The sequence below is a fragment of the Cygnus olor genome, chromosome 1 (genome assembly GCF_009769625.2).
Source record: "Cygnus olor isolate bCygOlo1 chromosome 1, bCygOlo1.pri.v2, whole genome shotgun sequence".
Lineage (NCBI taxonomy): Eukaryota > Metazoa > Chordata > Aves > Anseriformes > Anatidae > Cygnus > Cygnus olor.
In genome coordinates, this window is record NC_049169.1 from 16,538,209 (window position 1) to 16,556,061 (window position 17,853).

General features: G+C 41.6%; 1 protein-coding gene across 1 annotated transcript in view; it reads right to left on the reverse strand.

Moving 5' to 3' along the window:
• CELSR1 (cadherin EGF LAG seven-pass G-type receptor 1) overlaps positions 1–17,853 on the reverse strand; it is a 165,826-nt gene that overhangs the window by 85,370 nt on the left and 62,603 nt on the right. Inside the window, 1 exon segment of the mRNA XM_040544703.1 lies at positions 11,959–12,597. Coding sequence (XP_040400637.1) covers positions 11,959–12,597 — 639 coding nt within the window.

Consider the following 17,853-nt stretch of genomic DNA (forward strand, 5'->3'; position numbering starts at 1 on the left):
TCTTCAGGCCACGTCTATCACCCAGGACTATGTACCACACAAAATTACACAAGAGAAAAAGGAAGCACACCGAAATTTCCAGTTCTTGTTGAGTTCTGTGGCAGGTATATGTTGTTATACAACTTATCATAATGCAAATTGCACTGATTTGGGGTAAGATACAGTGATGAAGCACTGCCTTTCAAAGGCCTAGGCTTTATCTCTGGATATATTTAGTAAGGGAAAAATTTGACTGTAGATGTTCAAGATAAAACCCTAATTAGCTTATGTCATTGTGTCTGCAATTTGCATCATCTCTTACCTGGAATAAACCTCGTGGAACAGACCTTCCTAAAAATCCTGCTTTCCTGCCATTCTGTTAAAACCAATGGGAAACCCGGAGGTGTAAGAACAAGACTCTCCTCCACACAGCAGAGGTAACTCATTTACAGAGGAATATTCCTCCCTCCGTTTATTTTTAAGAGAAACACTCTTCCTCTACCTTTACTACATATACACCCGATGTCATTTTTTTCTCTCTGCTCTCTGTGCCACGTGAGTTGTCTCAAACTGAGCAAGGGCAAGTAGAGGGGTCCCAAGGCTGGAGCAGCCCCTGCAGCTCACAGGACACGCTCCCTTAGGGACAGGTTTTGCAGCCTGGTCCTTATTTGCATCCATGTGCACCTGCATGCTCTGCAGCATGGGAACCAGCTGCCGTACCTGGTTCTCACATCCTTCCACGGGCAGCCAGCGTAAGAAAGAAAAAGGTCACTCGTGACCTCAGCACGCATTTGCTCAGATGACCAAAAAAGATTATTTTTGCAAAGTAGCGATTTTTACTGGGCACTGAATGCCACATGGGCACCGAATGCCACCATGGGCACCGTAACTGCCCCAGGATGCTGTTTCACAGGCCACTTCAGACCCACACAGCCCTTTTCAAAATATATTAAGCTATTTACCTGACTGAGGAACGGAAGCAAGGCATGGTGGCTGTGCTGTGTGTGTGCAGTAATGACTTTTATCAGCAGGAACTGGGAGTCGGAAAACTAGACATGCTTTCAGGCACAACCCAACTTCCTGCCCACTTTCAGCCTGTTTTTTCCCTAAACTGCTTTCCACGGAGGAGGACACCAAAAGGGCTGCAACTCCCAATTCCCAAATTGTAGGAAAACAGCTCTACAAACCTGCATTAAAGGGAGATTAGTGAGAGTTTGCATTTCATGTTTTCCACAAGCCTGAAATATTCACAGCAAAATCTCCCTCTCACGTCTTCTGTGTAATACACCACTATGGTAGAAATGATGGCATCAGGGAAACAAGCAGACCTCAAACAAACTCATGCCCCTTAACGTCCTAGGTGGTCACAAAGCTTTGGTGGAATGAAGCATAATGGCCAATTAGTGAGAATACTTGAGGAGAAGCCATAAAATATTAATAAAGCAGCTGAAAAACATGCTTAAAGTAAATCTATTATTGTAATTACATCTTGGGAGGCTGGCATTTCAGAGCTTTGTATTTTCATTTTATAGGAGAAGTGTTAGGTTAAAAGAAAGTTATGCTGGGAAGCACAATACAACTGTCATTATTGCAGACCATGAGTTCAGAGGTTTTCCTTCATGGGGTATTTAGAACCAGCAAAAGCAATCTGATGCTCATCAAATTCCCATTGTTATACATTTAAGGGAAATTTTGAAGGAAAAAAAAAAAAAAAAGCTCCTTTACTTGCCAAATGCAAAAGATTAGGGTTAAAAAATAATCTCATAATCTTATGTTTTGATAATCCAAAAAGTATCTCTGACATGGGTCAGTAAAAATAAACTGAAAACAAAAAGCAGCTTAATCAGGGAAGCCGACGTTTTCTTACTGACTCTTGTAAAAAACATTGCAAAGTCACACATCCTGCACTGAAAATCTTGAAATCGGTGTCTTTTTTAAAGCAGTAACTTTTTTAAAATTTTTAAACAGACTAATTGATAACAAATGCAGCCAGCTTCCACAGACTGTAACCCTTCCTAAAACAGTTAATAGATTAAAATTCAGCCTTTTTGTACAGTAGTTTCATTTTGAAATCACTTTAAATGATTACCTAGTCTTGATAGAGTTAATATAGTTTACTGTGTCATCTAGATTGTGTTTAATGATTAATAAAAGACACTACTCTTCATAATAATGTTTCTTAAAATGAGCACATCGGTGTGCTGACCTCTTGCAGGTCGGTTGTCCTAGCTACTCAAAGCATGGGTTTTAATTATTATATTGAAAACGTCTCTTATACGGTTAGCTAAAGAGAATTTGAGAGCCCAAAGTAACGTATCTTTACCTCGATTTTTAGAATCAAACAGAAAATTCATGCTGACGACTGCCCTGAAAGCTGGGCTGACCAGGGCACGGTACAGTCCCGGGTCCCCACCGGGAGCAGGGGCTGCGGTGCAGGCAGTGAACCGTGATGCTCTAAACAAAAGAGCATTTGCAACAACAATGAGGCTGCGGTTCCCACCACGCTCTGCACAACTGTATTGCGGAGTCGTAATTATCTTGATGTTCAAGGCCAAGTGCCTCAGCCTGGTGCCCAACTGTCGAAACTTTCGGTCATCGCAGCACAAAGGACTGACACACAAGGAGCTGCGCTTTTCTTCCTCCCTAACAGGACATCACCCTGAGACCCTCCTCTCTGCACCCAACCATCCTTCCTGCTGGCTCTGCGATCGCTTTCCTGTTGTTTAGCTACTGATGAAAAGAGAAATGGCTAACCCCGGAATTACAAATGTTTTTCACAATTTGGTCTTACTCTCTTTTGTTCAGTTCTGTTTCCCAGTTTTGTAATCATAGCCAGGAGAAAAGGAGGCCCATTACCTTGTTCCTTAGAAGTTACATTTTTTTATATATATATATATTGTTTTGGAAGATCTAAAATATTTAATTCCAGCCTTCCTGGAACTCTATTTTTTAGCCTTCATCTCTGCTATGAGAATTGTGAGGGGGTTTCCAGAACATGAAGTATGTTGGAAAAAAACACTACCTCATCACGATTTTATCTTCCCCACAACTAACTGAAAGGCAAGTGCCGTTTTTGTTGGTGGTGGGTTTTGTTTCTTCCCCCTTTTTTTCCTCTTCTCTTCTTTTTTTCCTATTTGGTTTAGTTTCAGTGAGCAACAACCCACCGAGACACCTAGCAGTGGTAATAAAACACTTAAAGGGTAGTCTAATGCATGGGCTATTCTGACACTTAGCAAGTGGGTGTTTTGATGTATTAGAATGCATTTGTGTGGCTTGCATGCATTTTAAAATTTCATCCAGCTAGCCTGTCTGACACACACACAGAAAAAATAAAACGATGAGAAAAAAACCCAAGTCATATGGTACACATGGCTCAACTTGGCTAAATTAATAAAAGCACAATCGTAAACTATGGTCACGGAGAAATTTGCAGCAGTTTAATAAAATGCCACTTAAAATATTTTAATTAAAATTCACTTAGCGTGTGTAGTTTCTCTCAGATCAATGTTCTTCAATGGAAATACACATTCACAATGAAGGTAGTCTATGTGGGAACTTAGCCACGTCACTAAGGAGGGGTTTTACATGTACCTGTAAAATTATAATATCAAATAGCTCCACTTTGTGTAATTACTTTCCACCTTCCCCTTTTTTTAGTTACACCAATGAAGATAAGCAAATGCATTACAACAAAGGTTTTCAAAAAGCCTGGGAGAATTGTGACTCCCATTTAGGTGTGGTAGCAGAAATCCCATTAATATAAAATCAGGAGTACAAGTCAAAAGCAAGTAAGAGCCCCAGAAAATGCTGAAAATTCATGGAGCAAGATCTTTCAAAAAGACAAATACCTACAGCAGGTTCAATACATTAAAAGAGAGTTCTCATGTAAGCTAGAACAAAGAAAATCCTAAATTTTTAGAGAATCCCAATTTTTTATTAACTGGAATGGCAATAGGTATCAGAGGTGCTCAACCTGTATTTCTCTTCTATTGAAAAAAAAATGATAGGGTCATGTTCACAGGACATTTTCTTGCCGAGAGCAGGGAAGGAGAGGAGGCCAGATGCCAAAGCCAAGCAGGTGGCAATGCCAGGTCAGCAGCCTGCCTACTCACGTAACCGTGAGCACGCCAGTAAGAACCTACCCTCTCCCCAAATTACAATATAACATACATCAACGGTATTAATAACGGGCAGGTGTAAAAATATAATCGTAGGCATGGAATCCTCCAACAAGTGATTTCCCACATCCTTCAGACACTGTTTTTTAGCTATATGCTACTTGAAATTGTCAACAACTGGAAAGAAAGCCTAAGATCATCAATGATAAATTCTGCAGGTGACTGATAATGGGAGCAGGTAAATGAAGGGAAGACCAGACCAGCTCCCCAACCATTTTAAGGAAAAGTAGAACAATGCACGAGAAAACCCAGGTAATGAGCTGTAATCACTAGGCAGGATTTTCTAGACCCTAGAAATTTTAGACCCTATCATTTTTCTAGACCCTAGAGATTTTTGACCCTATAATTCATAATTGTTTTGGAGACATATGACTAAGGTAGCTTCTGAAGGCAGGGCTAAGTGATTGTATCGGTGAGGGACCTGTTGCTTTCTTTTACAAAGCACCCTTCACGCACCCACTACAAAAAGGCCTGCTAAGAGCAGGAGCCTCGTCAGACAGCCGCTGTAAAACTAATTGAAAAGAACAAACAAAGCAGTAAGTCCGTAGCTACGTTTCCAGATGACTGCAAAGGGCTTTGATCAGCGCAAGAATTTCCATGGGGGAGGAGGAGAAGACACGAGGCTCCAGAAGAGGCACCCAAACCGCTGGCAAATGCAGGACTTCAGCTGAACCAAAAACCATCCACGTGCAGCAGAAGGGCAGGGGCAAGGGAGGGTTGCTGCACAGCTGGGAAGGCTTTCAGGCTTCAAACAGTAGCTAGTTGATACACATCGGGATGAGGGTAATGTGATAAAACTCTTTTCCGGGCTTTCGGAGAAGGCATAGCAGATTGATGTTAGGGCTGCAGGCCATTTACACAGTTTGAGAAGTGTCAACAAATACACCACAGTAATCCAATTAGAGCAGGCTTTCTGCATCCTGACAAGTGAGCATAGGTTGAAGATTAGTTGAAGGAAACATCCGTCAGAGAAAAATCCAGCTACAGGAGAGGGGGACCTCTTCAGTGACTCCTGTGATAATCTGATACAAACTCCAGGCTCCAGATGTTCATCTCCTGTGATTCAGCAGCACTGACAGAAATACAGTCCACAGGAGCGTGACAACATTTAGAAATTTAATAAACTTCAGCTTTTGACTCTATTCTATAAAAATGTAACTTTACTCTGTATTAATTATTTCAGCTGTCTTATGGGGCAGTAGTTACACAGTTGTGCTATCAGCTTCAGGTCCAGCTGCGCACCACGAGGCTCCAGCCCAGCCACGAGGCTGTTGTGTGCTGGCCCCATCCCTGCACGCCCTAACAGTGAGCAGCACTGCAAAAACAGGCAAGGACACGTCTCAACGTGCAGGGGCACAAAAAATCTCTGCAGGTGTGTTAGAGTGTGTCAGGAAAGAAATCCCTCTCACAGGGCTCTTCTCCAGTTTTCCAGCCACCAGCAGCCCAGACATGGCTCACAGGAGCTGCCTCTGCTGCTCTGGATTTTGCCACCGACTGCTTTTATGTGACCTAGAAGATGCTGCGCCTTGGTTGCCATCCCTTTGAGTAGGGGGACAGCACCACTCTTTCTCAAAGGGTTGTCTCAGAGGCTTCATCTGTTCAGAGTAACTTTTGCAGAGTCCAAAGCAATCCTTAGATGAACAGTGCTTTGTATGGGTACAGCTTGTAATGAACTGAAGTCATAGTTCCTTGACCACACATATACCCAAAGGCAAGAAGTTTGCCTGCTGATACCTCTTCATCTGAATATCCCAAACCAGTACTAATTTTCAGGAATCCATGATGTAAAATGGACGTAACAGTAAAAAGAGAGAGAAGAAAGTAACTTTCACAATCGACTGCTGTGCTCTTCAAATGCAGCATGCACTGTGTAATACTCAATGGAAGACTTATTATCCATGGCTAATTGCAAAGAATAGGTTGTATAAGTTCCTTATATATTTAGATATTAAGTCAGCTCATGAGACAACATCTGTGGTTCATTGCTCTGTGGCATGGGTAAATGCAATGGTCATATGGGGAAACTTCAAAGCACTGCGAGCCAGATTTATGAGACGCTACGTCTCCCAGTACATAGCTGAGAGGTAAAGATCATAAAAAGAGGAAAAGATAGGCTTTTCCCGCTTTTGCACCAGTCCTGCTCTGAAAAATGTTTGGAGGAGCTCTGCCTCTGTACTGCTCACAGAGCCCTCACCAGCTGGCCAAGAGCTGTGAGCTCCTGGGGCTTGGAGAGGTGCCGGTCTGTGCCTGGCTGCTGCCAGCAGCAGGGATGGAGCTTGCCATGTCCACATCAACTCAGATGCCTGCTTAGTCAGTAAAGGCAGAAGAGGGTTTTCCTTACACAAATTTCATGTGGATTAAACAGAGAAAGTTGAAGAAGTGATGGGAAAGCTGTGCAGAGAACAAAACTAAGGAGTAGCAATCCTAAGGAAGGATCCTGTACGTGTATGCTCATTCATCTCTCCATCAGGAGTGAAAGAGTCATCTCAGCTGCAGTGAGAGATCCTCAGAAATCAAAGGAAAATTGCATTGCAGTTAAGTCACTACATACACCCAAACAGAATGGCCTAGCATTGCTGAAAAACAAGAAAAAATTCTAGACACCCAGCATTATACAGACCTTCTTACTTTGCAGGAATGCAACCACCCCAAAAAAGCTTTCTCACAGTATGGCCATTCAGAAACTGCAAGTAAAAGAAACCAGGTATCAAGAAACATCAGTCAACATCAAGAAGCAATGAAAATTATTAAAAGGCTGAGAGTCAGCAGTCTTCCTCGACTCTTCCTGCATCCAGAGTCAGCACAAAGATTTCATTAAAAACTGTTAAGACTTTTTGCAAAAGGGGAAAAGATGCAGCCTTCAAATCTGAAATTGTTAAAAATCACCCAGCACCCTAATAAAAGTATTTGTATTCAAACTCTTGAAAATTAATATACTGCTTTTTATAGCTTTAGACCTTGCCACTGTTTTCATATGTTTGCTGTATAAATGCACCTGGAAGACAGCATCACAGCCTTGAAACGGGGACTAAGGGACACTGTTTAGGTAGCACCAGTACAAAATACTGTAGTTAACTTCCTTTCATTCAACTTAATACTTGAATGAGGTATCCTTCAGAGAGATGATCCATAAAGCTGACCTGTACTGTGGACAAGGTCCCTACATTTATGGGAATGTTTGGGAAGAACAAAATTCCTTATTCAGTGTCTCGTGCTCAGGACGAACTTGGTCACAGGTGTCTGAAAGTGCTGGCAAAGCCCCACAGCCCTGGGATGATAAACTGTGTTCAGCCCTGCCATTGAAAAATGATGGTCTAGGAGTTAAAGATGCCTAAAATACCCATAGTAATATATGCTGTACAAGATTTTGCTGTTACACACCTATGGGCGCAGGGCTTTAGCAGAGCTGCAGAAGTGTAACCGAGACTGGAATTTCAGACACTCTCGCCCAAGATAAAATGCTCATTACGGCTACCCTGGCTGCCAGCTTTCTGTCCTTGAAAGCTGAAATTCTTCCAAATAAATCTCTCTGGCCTGAAAAATGAGAAACTGGTATCAGACCAAGCAATGAAATTACTATCTGAAGGATGGATATGAGTTAAGAAACCAGAGAACCAGATCTTCATGTTTGCTTTTACTACTAGATGTTGTTTGAAAGAGCCAAACACTGAGAACTTGCTGACCACCATGAATAGGGCCTTCTGGCATGACTCTGCAAAACCAGCTACAATTACCTTCTCGTGGCACACAGAGAGAACTCACGGCGGTGAAGTTAGACGGCATGATTTCTCATGTCAATATGGTATCACAAAAAATAAATGAGGACTAAAAAAAAAGTATAACATGCAAAAGATCTCTAATTGCTGTATTTGATTACTACAAGATTTATGACCACTTAAGATTTCTCCCCTCTCTGAAGTGAAATCCAAGGAGAGATGCTGAGGATATGGGAAATTCTCTGGCAATATCTTTTTTCCCTAGAAATTGCTCCTTGCTAGGGGAGAAGTAGCAAAGGAGGCAGAAAGAATGCCCTGCGCTAAGGAGAACTGTGGGAACATCAAATCTCTTCCTTATCTCAGGATTTTTTATTTTTTTTCCCTTTGGATTGCATTTGTTCTGTGTGATTCAATTTTACTTTGGGGAATTGAGACCACAGAGGAGAACAACAGTGGCTGCTGCTGAGCAGAAGGACCGCAGGCACCGAGCTGCCACAGGAGCTGATGGCAGGGCAGGAAATACATCCAAGTAGGTGTCCACAGCTATATGGCCTATAGGAGGCCCCAAGGTGGGGCTGGATGTACAGCTAATTAGGGAACTGCTGTGGCAACCATGCCCCCAAAGCGGTGTGGATCACATTAAGCATCCACCCTTCAGGGGTTTGCGCCTGAGGAGTGCAGACATTTCTACCTCTGCCTAAGCCCTCACCTGTAGCTCATCTCAACCGCTCCTGCAGCACTCGAAGATACACAGAACGTAGCTGGAAAAATGAAACAGGTTTTCCACAGTGTCTGAGTTCATTCAGTCTGTTGGCTTAACTTAAATTACGTCCTTTAAGCCTGCAGTCATGCACACAGCTCCCTGCTGTCAATAGCACCATTGTCAGCGTGCACTGTTGTTCACTACTGTGCACGAGTTTCTATACAAAGAACAGAATTTAAAGCAGTTGCTGTTTTGAAAAACACGATTAAAAATATATGTCCTTGTTCCCTCACCTCCTTCCATCACAGGAAGTGAAGCTAATTCCAGCTCACCAAAAACTAGCCAGTATTCAGGTTTCAAAAATATCTTATAAGAGCTCAGTTTACCTTTGTGCAAGTAACAGAAGACTCCTGAAGACAGAGGAACTTTCAACATGTATAAATGACTAACAATTACATCAAAACAAATGGAGGGCTTCAAAGCAGGGTGGAAAAATGGAGGGAAATTCCATCTGATTATGATAGGACATAATTATCTGCCACAGGAAATAAATGCTATATTTTTAACAGGTGACCAGTCAGATAGATTCAGTACAGGGTTATGATTGTGTAGTGATTTATCATCGAGTTTCAGTGTATGTTAGCAGAGAGATGATAGATCTTAGTATTTTCTTGCAATTATTTTTCTACATAGGCTCTTAATTGGGAAATTGAAACATGAGAGCTGCCAGAGCAGGCTGCATTTCATTGACTATTACCATTCATATTTCATCTTTTACAATTATTTCAGAGATTCCTAAGTACTTCATGTTGGTATGTTACTACACTGAGTTTATCCCATGGAAAAATATCTGTAATGCCTGCATCTCCCAATTTTCAGCCTTAGCAATGCTCTGTCCATGCCATCAGCCAAACACTGTTCTGCTTTTCCCATTCACAATCGCTGCATTATGAGTCAATACACACTGCTGTTCTTGAAACAAACCTATACTGCTTAAATGTTAAATAGACATAAAATCTGTATTGTTGCAAACAATAAATATTTATATACAAGCAGCAAATGCAATGTTATGATTAATAGATCATAAACCGAACTTACAAATTGATATGAACTTATTTAAAGAAAGGTCAAAAATTGTAGGCAAAATAATGCAATTCTTAAAGGAGATCGGGGATAAGATTCAACAATAGATCAAGTACTTTGTAAAATATTTTTGGTAATAGATTGCTTGTTGATAACATTTTCCACCTCGTTCTGTAAAAGGGGTGAAAAACAACCATCTAATGACCACCATATGTGGTCAAGTGTCTCAGGTCTGATGGAAAAAACATTGTCATGCAACACTGAGCCTAAAGGCACTAATGTAACATAAACCAACCACAGAGTGGATACTAAATGTCTACTGCATTCATTCAGCAATAAAACAGATATAGTCAATAATATTTGTATCAATTTACAGGATAAGGAATTCCAAAGCCCTCTTGAACACAAGTGAACTGTCATTCCAAACAATAAAGTGTTTCACTGAAGCATGATTAACTCTGAAACCTAAAGTTGGCATGCCTATAAGCAGTGCACATTCCTTAATTTCTGATCACTTCAATATCCTGGCAGGACAGCTAATTTTTAACTCAACAAATATGCACTGAAAACACAGTTACAGATCAAATCTTTCTTTGTGTATGAATAATATGCTGCTCTAAATATGTATGGTGTCTGTTCTGACTACAGAATTAATTATTAAATATGTTCATGAATTATTAATATAAAACTATCCTCTTTCATTTTTAAGCATATTTAGCCTTTTTATTCTGAAAATCTCTAGCAAAAGACCCTCAAAATTTGATATGGGAATGTCATGTTTGTATCATTCTATGTCATTCCAAAAATTTCCAAGACATTCACTCATGGATGAATTAAGTCTATTTATACGCATACCATTTTCAATGAAACTTGCTATTTCTAAGCATTCCTAATCATACTATAATATTACATAAACATGTTAAATTAAATTAACTGGTCATAAAATCTATTGTGTGGTGCCCAGTGTTTCACATATTATGCATCAACTGTACGCACAGAAAATGGACTTCATAATGCATTTCACTGTATAAGTCACACAAAAGAAGCCTCCCAGGAACAATCATTCCTCAACAAAGACCAGATATCCCAACCATCACAGACAGATTCAGGGTTTCCGTGGTCAGGCAAAAAATTTGTCTCCGGTACCTTCGGAAAGTTCTGTTGCCCCGAGTCCCTCTGATCTCAGGGAGCATCTCCTGCCCCTGTGCTGGGGAAAGCCCAGTTCCCTAACTGATGCCATGTCCCTGCTCACTGGCTGCTGGCTCCTTTCACCACTGCATTTTTAATTACAGTCCTGAGCCAACAGCCATGCAAAGTGAAGGAAAACCCTTCCACCTAGAAGGCTGGATGCAGCCCAGTACGCATACACATCATGTTATTTTTTTATATGAAGACTTAAATAATTTATGTTTTCAATTTTTTATTGCTTCAGCACCGAGAGGCAGCCTTGGGAGCAGTCCCCTCTGCTTTGCACCTCATTTGTGGGGGTCACAGCAGATGTTGATGAGCTGTCAGCATCAATTACAGCCAGGCAGCACGTCAGCGCAGGATGCTTACATGCATGTGCAGCTTCAAACACTCAAATAATCCCACTGCCTTTACTGAAGCACCAGAAAACATTTGGCTAATATTCCTCCCTAACATCTCAAGAATGTTTGAGAAGCAGCACTTTGATCTTCACTAGCTTTCAAGATCATGATGAGGCAAAGTATGTTCCTCAGCAGGCTGCTGGATGGATACAGGCCTAGAAGAAGCCTTCTGGAGTCCACCTGGACACTTACAAACTGGAGCTGCCTCGCAGTGTTTCCCATAAATGTGTACTGTGGCAGTTTTCGGGCACCATGAACCACCCTCATGCTCTGCACTTGTCCCAAGTGCAAACTTACAGAGGCTGCCCACCCACACCATGCCCCGATGGGCACTGCTGAGGTGCCAGGAAGGGGTTAACATGCAAAACCATGGGACATGGCCCACCTTCTTCCTTCCAAGTGTTTAGGTAAAAGAAATATGTTTGCACAAATTGAGTAGAAATTCACACAACGGGAATCATTTCAGTAGCTGTTGGTCCCCCTGGCCCGGCCTGGAGCAAGGCATGGCTCCTGTCACGGCGAGTCCCTGGGGATATCGGCCTTACCCAAAGTGACGTGTGGCACTCAGAAGCCTTCCCCCTCCCAGAAGGCACCGCCAGGAGTTTTTCTCCCTTTGACTAAGAATGTCAGCAATTCCAGCTTGATACAGAGCTGGCCTGGTTGACGGGCTAACATATAAATCATGGGTCAAAGATAAGATAAACACATACCAGTGTAGTCCTCGTAGCACTCGCAAGTGTAGCCCCCTTCTCGGCTCCGACACAGCCCGTTGCTCCCACAGGGGTTGGAGTAGCAGAGGTCTATCTCCGTCTCACAGTAGTCGCCGGTGAAGCCGGGCGGGCAGCGGCACCGCAGCCCATTGATGGGGTGGATGGGACGGAACAGGACCGTGTTGGAGCTGATGAACGGGGCCGAGCTGTCGAACTTCAGCACGGAGACGCACTTCATGTAGTTCTCGCAGGGCTCCCGCAAGCAGATGTTATCGTCGAAGGGCAGCACCCTCTGCGTGGAGATCAGGGTCAACAGGGTCCTGTTGAGGTAGATCTGCTCCTGAAGGTCCTCGGAGGGGAAGAACTTGTTTCGGATGCCACCGGGGAGCAGAGCCGAGAAGGTCACATTCAGGATATTGGAGCTGACGTCCGTGTCGTTTTGGATGTTGAAAACGAAGATGCCATCCTTGGCGGTGGACAGCACTGTTGCCACCCCCTCCACGAAGAGGGACAGGAGAGGAGAAAGGAACCTCTCCTGGGACATGTTCTCCAGCCGCACCGTGATGCTGTTGGTGAGCATGTCATCGGTGATGATGGTGACACGCAGGGTGCAAACTGCCGTCACGCTGTGGACGCCATCTGAAGGGAAAAGAGAAAGATTACAGTGGTGTCAGAGACTGGGCTTCAACCTATGGGCAAGGACGTTCCTGCAGTCTCCTAGAAATCAAATGGACCTGTGAGGCATTTCAGGGCACCAGAATTTGAGTAGGAAATGCATCCACCTTCTGCAGTGATTACCAATGCCTTTACTCAATAAAAATAAAAATTATTATTATTAATAATAATAATAATAATAATAATAAACCCACAAATTTTCTTAAGGGTTGCAACTCAAATATCTCAAACAGCACACTCAGAGAACATCCCAGGCAAAAAAATTGAGAGGGCTAGTGAGCAAACAGCCTGACAGCCCTGGGATGACCAAGGGGGCTCTCCTGATAGCAACTGAAGGGATCTTAAATACAAGTCACGGCTAGTCTACAACCAGTGCTGGGAAGCTGTTGCTTTTCACAGCACACCACCAAAATTATCTTCTCCAGGCGCAGTCTCAGGCTTAAGGAGCCAGAACTATGCACAGACAGAGAGTTGTTACCAGAGCTTTAGATAAAAGTCACCTACGGAAATATTCACATTTAAACATCTGAATTCATTCATTCTACACACCTTCTTCAGAAAATGTTATGAAACTTAGAAAAAAAAAAGTCAGTAATGAAAAGCAGATACTTAAAAACTCTTCAATTTAACCTTTCTTTAAAGCATTTCTGTTTCAGCTGTGGATGTTTTGCAATAAAACCCATAAGTATGTGCATATTACTAATACCTGACACTGGACTGAGAGATGTCACTGTAAAATCTTAATATACCCCAGGCTTACAGTAGTGCTGTGAATGCACAAACTATCGATCATTCTTTCTTTACAAAACATAATTACGATGCAGTTAATGCCATAATTAATACAAATTCAATGTGAGCATGGAATGGGAAATTGCATCATCACCAAAATCAAACCACGTAGTCTGATTCTGTTTCCTTGCTAACATTAAGGACTCATTAAGAAAATATAGATCATATTACAGAAAATATGATTAGCACTACAGCAGCATCAACAGATTCCAGGAGAGTCTGAGACTGAGTTCTGATAGGAAATGTTCCCTCTCAAAGATCTTACAGCGCAAATATACAACTAAAAATGTGTGAGTTCACCTCATGAGGGATGAACTGGCTTGGGTGGCCAATATCCATCCCACAGGGATGTTAAGAATAGAATCCAGCTCTCCTAGGTCCCAGCTTAGTCCCATAGACTTGGCCCAAAGTATCCCTGAAATATTTTGACAAGTGACCTGCTATTGCATTTGTTTCAGTCAAACCATAATGCATGTGTGGAAATGGATTTTGCATTAATATAAAATCACAGAAAAAAAATGCATTTGAATCAATCTAAAACCAGTGTGAGATCAAAATTCTAACAGCACAGATTGCCAAAGGTCATCTTCCCAAGGACTGTTATCTGAAAGTGTAAGTTTATGATCCATTATGGTCTCTTATAAAAGGTCTTCCAAGAACAGAAAAAACAGAATGGCTCTGTTCCCGTTCACAGTTATCGCTGCACCCGAAGTGCTCTTTTTTTCAAAAATAAATCTATTATTAATTGTTTATATTATACTAATAAATATATTGTTAATTATTGCATAATTAACCAAATGGCTTTCAACTCCGTCCTCCTGATCAGGTTGCCTGTAAAAGCTCAGCTGTTGACTATTTTTTTTCACACTGAAGCAGCTTCAAGGCAAACAGAAAATTCTTCTCTCCTGTGTGTTACTTTACTACCGCCTAGCTAAAAGCAAACACTAAGAAGAGGTCATTATTTGGGGTGATCTTTTTGACGTGCCCATCATAGCTGCTCATGTGCCAGCTTTTGCTTTCTCCCACAGATCCTTACCAACTCTTCCTTGGACTCACTCTAGAAACACTTCAGCTCCCATGAAGACCCAAAGACACTGAATGCAACTTTTAAGAAATATCAGTAGCCAAAATCCTCATGTATGACCACCTCCTCTGGTGTAGTCTGTGGATGTCTGGACAATAGCTAGTACAGGATGCATTTTATTTTCATAAACGACAGACTCAGACTAGTTTACCCACTTCTGTCAACTGCACAGCTCGTTCCACCGAAAGAACAGAAGCAGAATAAACTATTCACATTTTCTTCCTAAAGCAATTGACATTTGATTGCTTGTCCCATAGGGTCCCTGAACTATTTTGCTATTTGTTGCACAATACCCTACTGAAGTGCTCTCATACCAGCAAGGAATGAGAATAGTGGACAATGGGTCCTTTTTTTAAGAAAACACTATGATCTATAGTCCATGGTATGTATAGTAAGAAGACAAAATACTATCCACTGTCTGACAACACACTAGAGTCTACAAACTGTCATAATCAATATAAACTGTCACAATATACAAGAGCTTCCCAGCATTCACAACAGCTATTCTGACACAGTTAATAAATCACTGGAAAAAGCCCTGTGTCAGATACCACACAGCCTTGTTGTTCTGAAGGCTGCACAAAAGAAAATCGGGCACAGACATATAGCTATGGATTTTGCAAAATTAAGTTATGTTTCAAAAGCAAATTTGGCTTTGTTCAGCCCCATTGCAGAGCATTAAAATAAAAAGAGAGTAAAAAGGAGCCAGGCATGTGTGCCATGGGCAACAAAAGACCAGCATGGCTATACAGCCTGCTGGACAAGCAGCTCTTTCATATCCCCAGTGGGTTTGAGAGCAGAATCACTGGATTTGATCATTCTATTCATTCAGAAATTCATGGAAAGCTGAAACAATCTGTGGTTTTATGTGACCAAATTAGTATCTATTCTACTTTGAACAGGCAATACTCACTTTGAGGGTCTGAAGCAAGTGCAATGAAGGAAGTGAAAATGTTGCCTTGTCCTTATCGGAAATTGAATTAAGTCTGACATACATGACAACACACGTGTTTTGAGCCTCTCAGATGAAATACTCCAATAAAGTTTTAAAAGTTTACTGTCAGAAATTGGAGAAAAATAGTATTAGAAAGTACTATCTTATGGAGCATTAATACTTTATGTCCTTTCACTATCTGACATGCTTACCATATGCAGCTACCCAATATACAAGCACAACCAATCTGTTATTCTGCTAAAAAGGCTCTAACACAGCCTGATTTTTCAAAGGTCTTACGATGCAGCTATAAAAAGCCTGTATCGTGTTTTGGCAGGTGCAAGATGGCTTCAGTCAGGGGTGTGAAACAACCTTCAAGGGATGCTACACAGGAGAAACGCTGGACACACTTTCCTCCTTGGAGCAGACCTATGCACAGATGAACACGTCTGTGTGTGCAAGGCCTGGCTGTCACTGCTTCTCACAGCCATCATCTGCTTGGCTTCAACAAATGGGCTGGATGCAGGAGTGTTTCTGAATGAGCTCTGCAAACATGAGCCATGCTGGCAGATGGGATGCGTGGGCATCCTACTAAGAGTGTCTTGAGTGGCCTGCGTGCATCTCAGCAGCCCAAGCCACTGGAAGGATGGATCTAGGAGAAAGATAGGACTCCAAACATCCTTTTGTGGGGTTGGCTCCTAAAACCTCTGTCACAGTGGCTTTTGTCACTCTGTCGCGGAGTTTCTCTTATGTACATTGGGATAATGGCACTTATGTGTAAATTGAGAAGTACTGAACGCAGATATTGAAATGCTGAGATACTGGGGTAATGACAGCAACAAAAATACCCTAAACAAATCATAAAATACTATTTCAAAAGGTGTTACAACCAAGTTTATCAAAAAGAAGGTGGAAAAATTTAGGGAAAAAAAAAGTCTATTAATGTCTCACACTATTGTGAATGGACCAATATCAGTATTCTGGACATCCAGGTAATTCTAGAGGAAAAGAGGTGTTCGTTACAAACACAGTTCATGCACACTGAATTTATAGCCTGGCAATATTGTTCTACATATACTTTCTGCAAAAGAAATCTCCAGAAGGTGGCAATCAAAGTAGACATGTATTTTGTGTCATTGTCATTGCTGAATATGCTCCTTAAAAAAAGAGTAACTAATCTTTACACTCCATCAAACTAAAGAAAAGATTTAATACAACTACTACTGACACATTACAAACAAAAGAGAATACAGTAAAGCTGACAAAAGCACAAACCTCTCTAAAATACAGTAATAACTGAGAATTTATTAAATAGCCATTGTTTCATGATTACCTTTACTTTACAACAAACCCAATCAAATCTGAGACCTTAATCTCAGCTTTCTATCTTCTGGCAGTCCATAAACCAAAGAATTTTATTATCTAGAAATGTAAACACAGCAATGTTTAACTGAAACACGTATTTGGCAATGGCAGCACCTGGCCAGAAAGGATCTTTTTGTTTGTTTTTGAAGTTGGCAGAAATAAAACAATTAACACTTTTTTGGGGCTTATTATATACAAGGGTCTTAGGGATAATTATCAAAGCTGTATATTTTATATAAATACTTTAGCATCAGAACGTTCTTTCATAGATATCCCAACCCACATCTATTCTAATCTTGCTTTATAATGCATCTGGAAATAGCAGATGCCAGAGTTTACGACACAGCCATGCAAACTCCTTGGCCAGAAAACAGAGAATAAGGACACTCCATAGGTTCAAATAAACCTCTTGCTTTTCCCAGCTCGTAGGAAGCAGGCATATCCATAGGCAGTAGACGTCATTTGGTAACATGCCTTTGGATGATCAGACTTCCATCCCTCACTGCTTGCAGCCATGTCTTTACATATGGGAGCAGGCTACACTGTGCAGAGCAGCAATCCTCTGCAAGTCAGGAGAAGAGAAGAAACAGATGGGTGGCAGTGGCTGCCAAAGGGAAAAGCCACAGTGGCAGTGAAATCTGCAAAAGGCCTCATTTTTTTCACCTCTCTGCTTAGCAAGTTCAGTACTAAGCCCTGAATTAAAGATGAAGATGCCATAGTTTTAGTGTCCTCTCCACTGCTTGGGTGGCAGTAGCATGTAAGTAGCAGCAGCTCATAGCAGTGGAGACAGCAGGCAATATTCGGCTGCCTGAGCAGAGCTGGAACCTAAAACATGGGTTTCGCTCAGCTTCCCGCGAGCAAACAGCAGTAAAAAACAGCAGACATCCATAAAAATGACATGAGCAGTCCTGCACTAAATGTTGGTTGTTTGTTGCCTCACAAAGTCTGCAGGTCTTGCAATACAGAGCCGCTGCCTTGCATGCGTGCTTGCACACCAAGGAAACAGGTTTAAAATATGTATGATGTTAGTGTATTAAAATTGTCCCTT